Source organism: Pinus tabuliformis, chromosome X (assembly GCF_031772625.1).
Source record: "Pinus tabuliformis cultivar Carrire ecotype Pingquan chromosome X, CPIR1, whole genome shotgun sequence".
Classification (NCBI taxonomy): Eukaryota; Viridiplantae; Streptophyta; class Pinopsida; order Pinales; family Pinaceae; genus Pinus; species Pinus tabuliformis.
Genome location: NC_142308.1, coordinates 1,543,814,262 through 1,543,831,658, shown reverse-complemented (window position 1 = coordinate 1,543,831,658; position 17,397 = coordinate 1,543,814,262). Strand labels below are relative to the sequence as shown.

Genomic DNA, 17,397 nt, shown 5'->3' with positions numbered 1-17,397 from the left:
TCCACACTTATTTCCTAATGAGAAAAGGAAAATCATTCAGGAGAGTTCAAAGTATTCATGGATTTCTAACAAATTGTTCAAAACAGGGCTAGATTGTGTGATCAAAGATGTGTTCGGGAAGATGAAATGCCTGACATCCTTAAGGCATGTCATGATGAACCGTGCGGTGGACACTTTGCTGACAAGAGGACGGCCTATAAAATCCTTTCTTTAGGATATTATTGGCCTTCTCTCTTCAAAGATGCAAAACAATATGTTAGAAGGTGTGACAGCTGCCAAAGAGTTGGGAGACCAACTCTTTCAAATGAAATGTCATTACAGCCACAGGTACTCATCGAACCCTTTGAGAAATGGGCTTTAGATTTTGTTGGACCTATTAATCCACCATCTAAACAAAAAAAGTATATATTGGTTTGCACTGATTATGTTACTAAATGGGTAGAAGCCAAGGCATTGCCTTCTGCCACTGAAAATTCAGTTGTTCAATTTCTTTTTGAGGATATTTTTACTCGTTTTGGTGTCCCAAGAGAAATTGTGACAGATCAGGGAAGTCAATTTACCTCTAACTTGATGGAGAAGCTGATGGAAGAATACAAAATCAAGCATAGAAAATCTACTCCATACCATCCGCAAGCAAATGGTCAAGTGGAATCCACAAACAAAGTTCTTGAGAGCATCATCACCAAAACTGTTCATCTCCACAGAAGAGATTGGGCAGAAAGGCTTCCTGAAGCCTTATGGGCCTATAGAACTACATGGAGGAACACAACAGGACATTCTCCCTATGAACTTGTTTATGGGAAAGAAGTCTTGCTCCCCATTGAGTTCCAAGTCAAGACCTTCAAGATGGCAGTTCAGTTGGGGATGAGTCTATCAGAAGCCCAAAAGCACAGAATGGAGCAGCTGAATGAGCTAGATGAAATAAGACAAGATGCAATTTTAAGGACCGATCTAGTTCAACACCAAAGAACTAAGTGGCATGACAGATATATCAAAGAGAAGAAGTTTCAAAAGGGAGATTGGGCGTTACTGTTTGATTCAAAGTTTAAAGACTTCAAAGGAAAATTTCAAACTCATTGGCTTGGGCCATATGAGATTGATGAAGTCTTTAGCAATGGAGCAGTTCGAGTCAAGACTATTGATGAGTTTCAAACTCCTCTCATTGTGAATGGCCACCGATTGAAAATTTATCATAAGCCACTCTCAAAAGAGGACTTTGTCAAAATGTTTCAAGGGAATTCTGCAATGAGACTGGTGGAGAAGAATTCTTCTCCTCCATCAGCCTAGTCTTTGTTTCTTTCTGAATATAAAAAAAAAAAAAAGTGTAAGCCTGAAAACCAATCTCAGATTGGCGGTCTTATACAGAAAATATGGAGTGAAAATCAAGGACACCTGACACTATATTTTCCAAAAAAAAAAAATCTCTTTCTCTCCATCTTCACTCCACCTCACTTGTCATTTCCATCTTCACCTCCATCTCATCTTCATCTCCATTCCACTTCACTCCATTCCATTTCCATTTCATTCCATTCCATTAATAAAAGTCCCTCTCAGGACTATTTCATTCAGTTAGTTGTTTTTCTAACTAAATTTGTGCAGCAAAAAGGGGAGTTGTCTTAGTTTCCGCAGCTCGCACCAGTTTCCGCAGCTCGAAATGATTCCGCAGCCAGCACACTCTGTCTCTACAGCAGCACTCTGTTTTCAAAAGTCACAGTCAGAGGTATCATCATCACCAAGAATAGCAAGGATATGAGGCATCTGCAAGATCAAAAAGCAATAATGGGTCAGCAACCTTAATCAACAAATGGCGAACTTATGAAGGTATGATCAAAATCTTTTCCAAACAACAATTTAATGTCATTTTATGCATAGTTATTAAATCGTGGAAAAAGCCACTAAATGCAATGATTCGGCAAGATCATCCCATTCCTCCTCCACGATAATCCACCTCATACCTTTCTAACGGTTCCATAATCATTCTTAATTCAAACTCGAAATGGGGTTGCGCTTTCATTTATTGGTCGTACCTCCGTGACGTAACCCAATGTACCACGGCTCTCCTTACCATCATTTCCGCAGCCAACGCTGAGACGTGTGCGTAAGCCACCCGACTCTAAAGGATTCGACCGTTATTCCGTCCACTTATCACTCCATTTCCGCATGCGTTGAACTCATTTCTCGTGTTTGTCTTCTACTCCCTCGTACTCACACTATTTCCACTCTCATTTCTGCCGCAAACTCCACAGCTCTGTTTCAAACCGCGATTACAGTTCTGCAATACGCCTTGCATTACTTTACGGCTACTCCACTTACAGCCGTAATCCACCTGTTTTTCCCGTGAGCATCCTCCTTGAGCATCCACACACAGTCAAAGCTTCAGCCGAAGTTGAGAGCCGAAGATGGGGAAGCTGCTTAGAGCTGAACCTGAGGGTCCGAAGTATTTAGAAGGGTATCCACAGACGAAGGAAGCATTAAAGAAAGCAAAGTGGTTGAAGTTTATTCAAAAATTCAGAGGGTATAATAAGGAGGTAACGAAATCATTTGCTCGATCCTTCAATGGACACACCGTGGAAGTAGGGGACCTGAAATTCACAATAACAGAGAACACCATAGCAGCAGCAACCAGTTTACCACAAGAGGGAGACAGATGGTTTAAGAACAGAGGGCTGGAAGATCAGGGATGGAAAGACATGCTTAAGAACCCAGGTATGGACACTTCAATATTCACTAAAGGGATTCTTGTGCATGTAATTAAGGAAGAATGGACTGCATTGTTATTACTTGTTCAAAAGTTTATCACATGTGAGGGCCGCTTTGGCATTATGTATATGTACCATGCAAGGATTATGATGAATTTCATGGAAGGCCATGCCCTCAATTTACCCCACTTTCTGTTAGCAAGCCTAAAGAAAATGAGTTACACTGTCCAAAAGAATGTAGGCCATATTGAACCCCACTTGTATCATCATGGGTTCATTAAAATTCTCATAGAAGAGCAATTGAAAAATAACAAGGATACATGGGAAAAGTTTCTAATCAGAAACCATTTCCAAGAGGTGACTGAAGCCTCTAGCAGTTCCCATAAAATCCCAAAAAGAAGTAGGAGAAGAGAAAGAAATGTTGCAGCCCAAGATCCTCCTACAGTAGAAACTCAAGAAATTGCTCAAGAAAAAGAGGAAGAGGGAGATAAAACCAAGAAACAGAAAAAGGATAAAGGGAAAACAATTGTTCAAGAATCATATCCATCACCTGAACCTTCAGTAGAAGAAGACTCTCAAACCTTGGCTGATAGACTAGCACAACTTCAAGTTGTTGCCCTCTCAAAGAAGAAACAGAAAGAAAAACGAGGTGCCCAGCAAAAGAGCAATAGTGCACAAGTGAGAAGAAGCAGTAGACTTAAAGAAAAAATGAGTGTGACTAAAGGAAAACAATCACATTTCATTGATTTGGGAGAAGGTACACCTGAAAAGGCTCCAACTCAGCTTGACCTTGAGTCGAGTCCTCCACGTGTTGAGACCACTCCTCCACATGAAGAGAGCCCCTTTCAGCCAGAACCTCAAACAGAATTTGATTTTGAACATAGCCCAAAAAGAACACCTGAAATTGACCCTGACCAGCAGGAGGTATACAATTATTTGGAGACCTTGGAGCAATCAGTTGCAGGTCCAAGCACTATATTGCCTCTTGATGAACAGGTCCAATCTTTAAAACAGGAGGTGTTTGAGCTAGAAGTCATGAACCGGCATATTAAACAAGAAAACGAAGCATTGAAAGAACAAAGCAAGGTGGACAAAATTGTCCATGACAATACCATGCTTCACTTAGGACTCTGGCAGAAGAAGAACAGAAATTGAAGAGAAAATGTAAGAAGCTGAGCAGGGCATTGATCAATTTGAAATTCAGGTGTTTAGTCAGAAAACCAAGGACAATTTTGGCAGCAAGGAGAAAGAGAAGAAGGCTAGATGTTTTGGCAGAAGCATCTGAGCACATGGATTGAAAAACAATGACAAAGTTTTGGTTGCATGAGGACATGCAACACCTTCACAGTGGGGGTATGTTGAGCCTCAAACCTGCACTTCTTCACACATCCTCTCAGCCTCCTTTTCCTATTCATTTCCTTCTTTTGCCACTCATTCCCTCCATCAAATTGCTCAAATCATTGTATTTTAGGACTTTTTACATGGTTTGCTAATTATGCTAATGACTGTTGTTGGTTTAGAATTTTGGTTCAAAGTGTTGCGTTTCCGCAGCTCACACAGGGTTTCCGCAGCTGATCCCGGTTTCCGCAGCCAACCCTGGATTCCGCAGCTGTTTTATTAAATGATATGTTCCAGGTGTCCTCCGGGAAGAAGAGCCACATGGGCAAGTTCGTGGAACCAAGGACATGGTGTGTATCCTTCCAGCTCACCCAAACCGGTCATAAAAACCCGTGGTCAACGAGGAGGCAAATACAGTCAAACAGAGGTCATTAGCGGTGGCACGGCTCTGCCTGTTCTGTTTTGGAGCACGTGAAGAACAGGTGGCATCTTCCTCAGCCACGAAGACAGTGGGAAACACGAATCCAACAGAAGATTGAATGCCCACAACGACCGTTGCCTAAATCCGAGGACGCAGCGAGATTACGTGTTTATACACAGCTGCTTGAATAGCTTAGTTTTCGTTAAGTTAGTTTGCTTTCCTCTGTTATAAATAAAGCGTCTTTGAACGCTGGATAGTTAGTCATTGTTGTAATCATTTTGTAATTTTGAGCTCCCCACTGTACTTGATATTTTGATGATTAATACATGAGAAGACTGTTCTGTTTCTAAGCGTGTAACTGCTTTTTGGATTGGCTAAAGTAGGCAGAGGGCCCCTGTTTGCGGCAGCCACTGTACAGTAGTTTTACTTTTAATTTCCAGCATTTCTTTTTTTCTTGTTTCATGTATAATAGTTGTACATATGTCTTTTAATTGCTGTGTTTTCAACATGTATAATAGCTGTACATAAACTTTGAATTCTGCTGATTTACATTTCTGCACTTTTGTTCATGACTGATCAGTGTGTTATGCAGGTTTCTTAGGCGAGCCCGGGACAGTTTTCTTTCTTTTCTTTGTACAACTAGTGGCATGTGTGATCATCTTGTCTAGGCTACTGACATTTATTTTTCTGCAGTTTGATTTTCATTAGTATCATTTCTTTAACTTGCACTTTACTTTCTGCTCAGTAGTTATCAAGTTGTTCATCTATTGATGGTTCTTTTTCCATAATCCAATATCTTTATTGAGAGCCAAAATATCACTTAGTGCAGCTTGGTTTATTTTGCTTTAAGACTCACATTGCTGACCTGTTCATAATTGTTCTCACATGATTAAGAAAGGGTTAAAATGGTGTGATTTGTCTCACTTAGATTTCACATTGATTAGATTTTAATGAAGAGTTAAAATAGTGTAAAGTAGTATAAAGTAGTTGTTCTTGCTTTTCATTGAGCTAATATAGATTTCATTTTCATTTTCATCAGCAACAGAGATACTGGGCCGATGCCATTAGTTACCTGCAACCGTATGACATGACATTATAATATTAAATACAAGCATACATACCTCATTTTACCTTTAGTTCATCTAGGCTTCTTCCAGCAGCTTCCTTGATTGAAAAGATTTCCAATCCCTTGATCTACTTCATTTCTCATGTCATCATACCATCATCTCATGAATTCCATAAGTTGGATTTTCTGATGAAACACTTTCTTCCTCTCTAGATTAGTGAACCCTCCGATCAGGATTCCTTCATAGAATCTTGAGGATCTTGCATATCCCCATCTGGCAAATGTTTTCTTTTTTACTTGATGTATGATGAGCCTTGTCTTGGATGACTTCTTCCTTTCCTACAATGTCCAATGAGGTTCCCAAGAGCTATATCCTTCATGTTTGACTGCCATGCATTTTGTCCTTCACGATTCCCATGGTGATGTTACAAGTTCTTGTTTCTAATGCTTCCATGATGCCACGATGCATCTTATTATCATGGTCATATCTATAACAAAAGATTTAGGAACTTATGATAGGACCCTTTTGTGAGGGATACCATCTCAATCATAGTAGAGGTTTGTTACTCCCTCTTTCCTTTCTGCACATGTTTGAGTCCTTTAACCTTCAACACTTTTGCCCTCAACTTATGATAGGACCCTTTTGCGAGGGATACCATCTCAATCATAGTAGAGGTTTGTTACTCCCTCTTTCCTTTCTGCACATGTTTGAGTCCTTTAACCTTCAACACTTTTGCCCTCAACTTGTCTTTTTCTATCTAACATAGAGACCACAAGTTGTTGAATGAGGTAACTTTCTTGTCATTTGTTACCTTGCTTATCAGTTAGTGTATATCAGAACAATAATGATTATCTTCTTATCATCTCTCCCAGATCTCCCAATTGAGATCTCATGAAGATATTCCTTCATTCTTTCATACCTTCAATCAGGTCTAAGTGACATGACCTTCTTCACTGCATTTCAGAGAGTATATCTTCTAGCATTTCATATATCTCTTTTATGTCTCATTTTTTGCTACATTGGGATGAGAGGACCTTAAGAGTTCCCTCCCATGAATTCAAAGGAAACCTTTTTCCTTGATATGTTCACTGACTTCTCTTATCTATGAGGATCGTGACAATCCTCCTTATTCCATGCAACGACCTTTGATGACCCATCCAACCTATAGATCTCCTTGCAATTACTAAGTCATTTTTCCAAATTGATTAAAGAATTAAGAATAATTACTTGACATGTGAAGATGAAATCTTCACCTTCATCACGTTGAAAGTGGTTGAAGCAGATGCATTGATGCTTCTTCCGGATGAGATCCTTGATGTAATGATAGGAAGCTTGCCTTCTTGCCTTCAAGTTACTTTGACTCATACATCTAATCCTTATGATTAACAAATTGTTGATAAACTTGCGATGGCATTGTTATTGCAATCACACAATTGAACCTTTGTAACATTATATTGAAGTTGCAGCATCGTGTAGAACCATAGAGCATCGAGGTCACTTGCTATGATCATCTTCTTATAGTACCAAGACCTATCACTTAGTATTACTGTGACTGCATCAACGGACACCTTCATTCCACATCAAGCATTGCCCATACAGTCTATCACTGTGGTATAGTGAGACTTATTTTTGAGTACTATGTTGCTGCCATCAGGTTAAGGGAATCTGAGTTGTCAAGACTGTAATTTTTATAGAAATGATTTAATCTGAGGTAGTGACTATCACTGGTATGATGAGATAATGTTATTATTGAGATCATCGTATGACATAGACCGAAATTGTGGGAGACACCAAAACTATTGTCATGTACCCGAGTTCTGAACGCTTCGTCTTTTGACTGAGATTTCTTGATCCTAGAACTTCAAATAAGGATCCAAATCAATCTTGCTGTAGGACTAAATTGTCTTGTTGTTGTAGACTATCTCCTTGATTATATAGACAAAAGCCCTTGCCATTGTATACTGTTGTTGTAGACTTATCCTTCAATCCTTGATGTAGGTTTTGAAACACAAAGCCCTACAACTTGCTTTGATGCCCTTCTTGAAAATTGATCCTTGAATGTCTCTTTTTGTTACCCTTCCTTTGACTTCAGCACCTTAGCTCTGATACCATGTTGAAGAATCTAGGGCAATCAAGGTTAATCAGATTCTTCTCACCATGATAACTATTTGTGAGGTGTTTTTAATTTTTCCTTATTAGCACAATCTTTGCTTGTTATTATTAGAGTGTGTCTTCTTAGTTCATTAAATAGCTACCAAAACAAAAGAGATAAGAACACAAGATGTCGGCTTTTTTCCAGGGCCAAAACCTCTCACTCTTTGAGAGGAAAACCCGCACAAAATTCTCCTTATAGAGATTCCAATTAACAAATGCCAAGACCATGACCCTTGACCTATGATGCCATTCCCAAACCAAGAAACAGTCATCCTTCTTCCTTGATTCTTCGATTTCTTCATACTGTCACTGGATCCGAGATGCATCATGTAGCTCCTAGCTGCATCATATAGCACTTCCCATCACTGATGATTATAGCACTAATCATAGCACCTTGAAATCATTGAGATCTTACAGCACCGAGACTTCATTCAACCTGTCTCTTCAACTAGCACAACACCTTCATATTATTGAGATCTTACAGCATTGGAACGTTTATTCAAACTATACTATAGTGATATGTGTTGGGTATACGACCAAAGTCCCACATTAACTAGAGGTGGGGAGGATCATGGATATATAAGGATGGACAAATATCTCCATTGGTATGAGGCCTTTTGGGGTAAAGCCCAAAAACAAATCCATGAGGGCTTAGGCCCAAAGTGGACAATATCATACCATTGTGGAGAAATGTGGTGTCTAGAGTTCTAACAAGTGGTATCAGAGCCAAAATTCGAAGTTACCCAAGTGGATGAATTCTCGGAATGCCGAACAAAGATGGTGAGCCCCAGTAAGCCCGTGGATGAGCTCGGTTAAACAGACGGTGTGCTCTGGATTCTTCATGGACGTGTCGTGATCCCAACACGGTGAAGAGGAGTTGACCTGGGATAGAGCAAGCTCTCGAGACAGGTGGTGCTACCATGTAAGGCGTGTGCTTCCAACGCATTGGAGCGGAGAATCCTGGTTGGTAGAGAGTGGACGGATGGATAATCGTTTGAGGGGAGGCTCGATGGTCCTTTATTCGAGGGGAGGATTGTTGGGTATACGACCAAAGTCCCACATTGACTAGAGGTGGGGAGGATCATGGATATATAAGGATGGACAAATATCTCCATTGGTATGAGGCCTTTTGGGGTAAAGCCCAAAAACAAATCCATGAGGGCTTAGGCCCAAAGTGGACAATATCATACCATTGTGGAGAAATGTGGTGTCCAGAGTCCTAACAATATGTCCATCCGTATTATAGTGAGTATGTGCCAAGACTGTGAGGAAGATATCACTACAATGTCATCTAAACTAATCCGCATAGTGATCACTATGGTAATCGAGATCCTTACTGTCTCAACCATCCCAAAGCCTCAGAGAGATCTGAATCCTAATCTTTTTCACCCATCCGAAATCTCAGACTTTCTCTATTGTACCCATCCAAAGTGTCTCACTGTTTTGCCATCCGAAATTTCAAATATGTACTCAAAGATCTCACTGTGTAAATGTGAGGATACAGGCGCCTTTATATAATTGTTTGCTCCTATATTTGAGTCGACATGTCCATCGAAAGGATGTGTCTCCATATGTGAGCCGACTTAACATTTATATGCATTCTGAGGCCAACATCGGGAAGAGGATGATTGTTCTTGTTTATTGGAGGGCTTCCACACTTTTCTATAGACTTGTATACATTACACATAGGCTCAAGAAGAGCTCCTTCATATATGACATTGACTCTTTGACTTAATAAATACTAAGGCTCTCAATGGTAGCCACTAACAAATAAACCTCTTGCTCATGAAACCCATGCAGCAAGGCATACAAAAATAATTTTATTTTTTTTATTTCATCATTTATAAAGATCATGTCATTATGAAGACCGAACCTAGTTACACTTTCTTCAACAAAGTCTAGGTCAAAACCATGTTCTTCGTGCTTCTAGGTCTTCTAGGACAAAAAAGAAATTTTCATGTACTATAGTCCCATTTGGACTCTTTGTAACAAAAGAAAATATTTACTTTGAGTCAAGAAAATCCATTTATTCCTCCGAGACCAAGTCGGCCCATACAAGATGAAGTTGGCCTAAAGGAGGGCTATTTGACCCCTCAAGAAGGCTATAAATACAAGGAGCTCGACTCATTTGAAGCACTCACTCATCACAAGTTCAATCTACAATAGCGAAGGAGAAAAATCACTAGAAGGATGAAGAAAAGAAGGAGAAGTCATAGTCTCTTGGGATAATCTCTCTCTCTGTCCACACATGTGAAGCTATTAGGGTTTTGGTGAAGCTGCCAGTTGCAAGAGGCTGAAATTGCAAGGCTGAAATTCTGAAGTGAAGCTACAAGGCCGAAATTTGGGATGTGAAGCTGCAGGGTCGAAGTTTTGAAGCTACCTTGAAGAAGATGTTGTTGGTGGGCTGACTTGGTACTTGGGAGGATCTTGGGCTTTGGCCTTTGGGTCTTGGAAGTCTCATTGTAAGAAGATTCTATAAGAAGAGAAGCATTCTTTTTGGGTTTTCCCCTTGGAGGGGTTTTGCCCTGCCTTGGAGCCAATATCTTGTGTACTTTGTATCATTGTGATCTTCATTGTTGTAAGGGCCCTAAATTCAAAATACGAGAATATGTAATTTAAATACAGAATTCAAAACAATTTATCTATGAATACAAACATGTCTGCTCTGCTATAAATCTGTATGCTCTACTGCAATTCGTGTTCCAGCTGCGTTACCAAAACGGCCAAAACCTCCCTACCAAACTGGGTACAACCTAAGCACTCAGTCTCAGAATGCTTCGATTGGAAAGCATTTTGATCCCCCGTGCCCAAAAACTCCAGTACAATCAAGACTCAAAAACTTAACTTCTTCCTGTCTGAGGTTCTGTACCTCTGTGTTAAAAATTGTTCTCTTTTTTTTCCTCAATCCTGTGCTTTCAAGCCGCAAAAGATCCCCTTTCAATCCTACTCCCTTCTCCTTTTATTTCTTAGAACCACCACTTATTCATCTTTCATTGCCTTGGTTGTCTACCCCCTATCTTATTACGTGGCTCCTTACCGTGAATTAAAGAGGTAGTCATGTTTTATATTGACACTCATCACTTACGTAGAGCTTTTGTTATTAATATTTATTTAATATATTATTATATTATACTTTTTAATGTTTAACCTTTAGTATAAAGTTACTTCTTTTATACAAATATATCTCCTTTTAAAACTTTAGTAATTTAAATTTAGAACCTTTGGATAATGTTTTGTGGTTACTTATTATGATAACGATACATACTAAAATACATATTCCAGTATATTATTTTTTGTGAGTTAGATATTTATTTAATATCTTCAACAATTACATCATTTATCATGTGCTTAAAATGTCTTTATAATTTAATATGACTACTAGTGCAGTGTAGGCCATGCATGCATGTGTAGCTATCATATGCATGCATCGTCTGCATGCTACTAATTCCCATTTCGTTTATACTAGTAGATGGGTCATTACAATTGTTTGGTAATTGCTTGATGAACAAGATATAATAAATAATAAGAAGCCAACAAATATCACAAGTAATTATAAATAAGGAAAATCATGTATAATCTACAAGTCTTTTGATTTTCCAAAACTAACAGCTCCACACATAGCAAGTAAACTCATCCCCTCTTCAAGAGAAATTCGACCCCCTTTTACCATGAGGAAACTCGGCCCTTTGCCCAATAGAACTCGGTCAACAAACACGAAGGGAACTCAACCTAGTGTTCCAGCAAGCCTCAATGGTTTGGCCCTCTAAACAAACTCAAACTCAACCCATTTGCGTGTAGAAAATCCACGAAATTCTGCAACTGCTAATATGAATAATTTGAAAGCTACTTTCTTTTCATATAGACACATAATTTCTCTACTAAATTTTGTAGCGAAATAGGAACAGAAATAAGCACACCATCACAATAGAAAAACACAATATTTTTCTAAGGAACCCAACTGGGAAAACCCTCTGCTTGTTGAGAATATTATTGATTGAAGTTGAGGAATGATCTCTTACAATACAACTTTGTTTTCAACAAAGAATACACCCTTCTCCCTGCCTTGCCTAGGCTTGAAAAACACGCTTGTTGTAGCCTGTTATGCTCCCTAAATTATATAGGAATATCCTCCTCTTTCTATGTGCATTACCCAAGGGAACTCTTTCTCACAATAATTTTGTGCACGCATTTCTCCTACACACTCTTCCTCACAAGCTCACACACAACCTTGTGCGTACTCTTATTACTTTGTCTCACTAGCCCGTGCTCACAAAACAATGAGTAATAATGTGCCTTCGCTCCTCCTTTTAAAGCAATTCGAATGGCCAAATTTGGTGAGTTTCTAATTAAGGAGTTTGCTTTTGTGATTGTTTGAGTTAGCATGAGTTAACTACTCATGCAACTCGTCCTATCTCTTGAGACTCAACCACGAGTTATTTTCCTTAATTAACTCGCACTAGAAGACTAATAACTCAGCCTTCCACTTTGACACATTAGTTAATTGCTTCATGAACACTTCCTAAATTTTAGGAATTTGCCCTAAATTTTAGGAACTTGTCCTACTTTTTAGGAATTAACTCCTAACTCATAAGAACTCATTCATGCTCAACAAGAAACTCGATGTGGCTTCTTTGACTAAGGCACACGTCAAAGAAACCATCTCTCACTATTATTTTCAACATTGCTCTGGTAGATTCGAACCCTTGGATATTGTGAACCCAACCTATATAAGAAATATAAAAAACCAAAAGTGTTTAAAATCGATCGATAACACCACTGACTTGCTTCTTTTGCTAATATCCTTTTCTACACTTAGCACAATTGTGAAATCTAAGTGATCCCACTCCCAAACTAGCTAGGGTGTATAGTTTCAACACCTAAACTAGCAACCAGCGATGAGGGTCTCCAAAAACCCTAGACTCTTCCTCAAGAGCTCTCCAAATTTTTTTTTCTCAAGTGAACAAATGCAAGAATGAGGAGAAACTCCTCATTTTCCTTCTTTTATAAATCATTTGCTACTTTTGCCACCTTTTACCTTTTTATTTTAATAAAATCACTTTAGTCAGTTTTCTCACTTTATAATTTTAAAGTGACTTTTCATTAGCCTAAAACCTATGTCCCCCTTTTCACCACTTTAGCTTTTGTAATGTTTTCTCCTAGGTGAATCATGTTCCCTTGATTAATTTTTCCCACCCTAGACTACAAAGCCTTATTAGGCTAGCGGATCCCCTTCTTTATGTCTCCTAAGTGGATGGGGACATTACAACACTGAAGATACACAACACTAAAAGCACTTTGCACAGCAGAAATATAATATCGGCAATGAAATCAATAACGATACACAAGTTTATATGGCCCAAATCTCAACCTTTATTAGTCCATTAATAAAGAATCATTAGGGCTCCCATACCAAGGATCATGGCCCTTTAGATCTCTGATACAACTAGTAATAAGCATAGTATACAAAAACTTAGGGCTTGAGATCTATTCCAACAGATCTAAAATCCGCCCAAAAAAATCAAATGTGTACCTGAGCTAGTGCCTTCAACTCAAGGTCCTTGGATTGTTGGAAATCATTGGCAACCAGTCCATCTGCAAACATGCTACAGCTTCTCAATCTACTAGACTTGCTTTCCTCAAATCATAGATCTGACTTTCTTCTTGCAGATCTGACCCTCCAACACTTAGATTTGACTTTTTTCTAGCAAATTTACCTTCCAGCACTCAGTTCTGACTTTCTTCTTGCAGATCTGACCTTCCAGCATTGCAGCTAGATCCTCCTACTTGAGCTCCTGCCTTTTGGCAACGACTCCTTTAGCTGACAAGATCATGGAGAAATTCAGTCCTTGCTATTGCAGCGCCTCTAAGGCAAATTTGCGGCTAGGTCCTTTAGCCTCCCTCTCTCCACAAGTGAAAGTATTTCTCCACTTGTGTGTCTAGGCATTTTCTTTGGCCTCCAATTTGTAGTTTTCCTTTAGGTTATTTGTGGAACCCATCTGACCTTCCAGCATTGCAGCTAGATCCTCCTACTTGAGCTCCTGCCTTTTGGCAACGACTCCTTTAGCTGACAAGATCATGGAGAAATTCAGCCTCCTTGCTATTGCAGCGCCTCTAAGGCAAATTTGCGGCTAGGTCCTTTAGCCTCCCTCTCTCCACAAGTGAAAGTATTTCTCCACTTGTATGTCTAGGCATTTTCTTTGGCCTCCAATTTGTAGTTTTCCTTTAGGTTATTTGCAGAACCCTTGGTCCTTTAAAATTTTGCCCACTCAAACCTTTAACAATAAATTAGATTAAACAATTAATTGATTGGGTCCAAACCCACAACTTAGGGTCAAAACCCCCACCACTTCGGTAACTTGCCCAACCCACTTTTGGTGGGTTTCCTTCTCTTGGAAATACCTTCCAAGCTACCAAAATTCCAACAAAATGGCGTGTGGATCCCACTCCTACAAAGCTGAAGTAATTGAAATAACATTATACATGCTTATGCAATGGAAAAAGCTTTTAGAATAACATTTGAAAGGGACACAAGTAAAGATAAAGTGTCTAGGAGCTCCCCAGAAACAAGATAAGTGAACAGTACAAAGAGATGCATGGCAAAAATATGCAGTTATGGCAAGAAAGAATAAATATTGGCAAGATCACTGATGACATAATACCGCCATTTAAGATAAAAATACCATGTGAAGATTCAAGTTGGCAAGCATATCAGTATTTTAAGGGACTTATGAAGTTGTGTATATGTACAATTCTATAGATATAATTTACCATGTATTACAGTTAGATGTTGTTGCACGCATCAGGATATGTTAGTTTTCATATCATTCATAAAATCCTAGGCATATTGGACAAGTATTGGGCTTTCAGATTATGAATGCAAGTTATTACATATCCTATGAACTAACAATGGTCTTCAGAATTCACATACATACACACACACAAACACATATATATTATCCCTTTTTCATATGCACTACCATAGAAAACAGATAAACGAAAATTGTGAGGATAAATGGTATCCATTATATTAACCATGCTCTTCAACATGCACAAGAAAATATTTATTTTCCTCTCTTTTTCATTTGAATAACTGTAGAAAAGGAGGTGAACCAAAAGCATAAGAGTTATAGAAAGGCAAGAACATATTCTCATAGTGACCAAGTACTTACAGGGTTCTTGAGGCAGCACTATTCAGAAAGAAGCCATCATGCATAAATCAACAAACAAATCATCAGTATAGTGAACTCAGTTGAAAATACAACCTTTCCACTTCTTGATTAATAAATAGACATGTTTTGCAACAAAAGCAGTTGCCATAGCAATAAAGCAGATCCTAAATTGAGTTTACCAAAAATAATTTGAAACATTAATTGATACAAGCAAGGAAAATCAGTTGATATAACAATAAAGCAGATTCTACATTGACTTTACCATCAATATTAAAAACATTAATTGATACAAGCAAGGGATACCAAATGCCAGAAAATTTCGTTCAGAATTAAAAGACAGTAATTCCAAACAAAAACAACAGAGTCCAGTGAACTTAACAAAAATCTGTTAATCGATTATTAAGCATTCTATATTTTAGTTGCAATTAGTTTGCCATAATGTTGTCTGGGTTGGGGATGCACCTAACCGGCTGTTTTGGGAGTAACTTTCTGCTTCACTGGCAAAGAACCTAATATGATCACCCCTGAGTAATCAGTCTATATTCTCAGTGATCTTGAATGGTATATTCAAAATCTCTATTCCAGTTAAAATTTATATTTAAAACAAGGAATCTAAAGCTGAGCCTTATATTTTGATCAAGGAGGAATGATCTCTATGCCTATACGCATCAATCTTAAGTGGTATCATGTTCCTCCAGAAGAACTCAAAATTCCCGAGTGGCATCAAGATCAGTTGGGAATATTTTATGTTACAATCCTAAGTTGCACGAAACACCAAAACATCTAAGTTTCCGAAATGGGGACGGCTCGAAACGCGACCCCCGGAGATCAGTTGGGAATATTTTATGTTACAATCCTAAGTTGCACGAAACACCAAAACATCTAAGTTTCCGAAATGGGGACGGCTCGAAACGCGACCCCCGGAAAACGGAAATGCGGCTGAAACGTTATATATATATATATATAAAACACATTTTTTTGCAAGAAAAGAAAGAATGAGACATATAAATGACATTTTAGAAGGAAATCCAAATTTATATTAACTCCAACAGAAGATTACATGATGCAAATATCCAAAATTAGCCTTTATAGATGAAGCTTTACATCCAAGACTCCAAAATCAGCCTTTATATGTGAGGCTATATGTGCTAAAACTGAAATAAAACGTGAACTAAAGACAATTATGGCTACATTAACATATCATTACTAATAAAACTCCTCATCCTCATCTCCAAAGATAGAACAAGATGCTTGCTCAGCAGAAGAGGCAACTCTACTAGTACTTTCAGTTGCACTTGCATCACCACTGGCACAAAAATCAAGAGCAGAAAGAAAGAGCTTAAATCTGGACATTCTGCATCCACATCCCAATGTTTATGAGGTCCACTAGTATATTCTTCACCCCTACGAGACACAAGGTGTAGGTTTGAATGGACATATACAAGGGCCTTTGCCTTCCGCAATCCCAACCTGTTGCGCTGCACACTATGAATGAAACTGTAGGTGCTCCAATTTCATTCTGCTGATGAAGAGCTTGCCACTTGTGATAGAATACGAGAGGCAAGACTTTGCAAATGAACACCACTTGCCCCATGACATGTCCACCACTTAACTCGGTACATGGTCCTCCTCTCATCCAAAGCTGATATGTCTGCAAAATCCGCTAATCCAGCAAAAAAACAGGAAAATTCTTGCCTTACATCAGTTTGTAAAGAAGCTGGAAACATCCTCTAAAAGGCTTTCTTCACTCCATTGGCCACCTCCTTGTCCTTATGTGGAGCCTTCCTCTTCCCATTGCTTTTAGCAATGAATTCTTCATCATAAAATTTTGGATTCAAAGCATGTGCCAAAGTGTGCAATGGAGTGTTGAAGTTATTCCACCTAGTAACAATAATGGACCTCACTAGTTCAAAAAAATCAAAATCCACAAAAAAAGAGTGGGAGCCTCTTGTGTAATGATTTCCACAGTTTTTCGACCATGGTATCCTTGCCATCATAAACCTCTCTTAGGAAAGGTTTCTTTGTGTCTACATCTCGGAGAAGATCAAATGTTGGTGATGTGAACTTGAGCAAGAATTCAATCTTGCTCCACCAATCTTCATCAACCAACACCCTCCTCAACATACTTCCCTTCTCTGAATCTGGTTGTCTCCACTTAGCCCAAGTTGGACCCACCACCATCCTCATTAATGTATTTTTAACTTCAACAAGGCGATGCAACATGATGAAGTTTGAGGCATACCTTGTCTCAACAACTTTCAACAACTCCAATTTGGAGTATTCTTAATATAATGCTTGAGATTGGCGGTGGTTGGTGATGAATTTTATAATCTCCCTAGCCTGCCCTGTAACCTCTTTAATCCATTTTGTTTTTGCCTCAAATCTCTTATAAAATCATATTCAAATTGTGGACAATGGAAGGAGTCCAAAATATGTGATTGTATCTACTCTCAACAATCAAGCCTGCAGCCTTGCAAACAGGTGCATTATCTATGATAACTTGAACCACATTTTCTGGCCCTACTTGTTCAATAACGGAAAATAAAACA

At 38.7% G+C, this 17,397-nt stretch overlaps 1 protein-coding gene across 2 annotated transcripts in view; it reads right to left on the bottom strand.

The window, feature by feature from the left end:
• The window catches only part of ECA3 (endoplasmic reticulum-type calcium-transporting ATPase 3), a 447,643-nt gene that overhangs the window by 384,463 nt on the left and 45,783 nt on the right, over positions 1-17,397 (bottom strand). For both annotated transcript variants that reach the window (XM_089449126.1, XM_089449125.1), the window contains exon 4: positions 14,849-14,866. In XM_089449126.1, the coding sequence (XP_089305252.1) occupies positions 14,849-14,866 (18 nt within the window). The remainder of the gene's footprint in view (positions 1-14,848; positions 14,867-17,397) is intronic.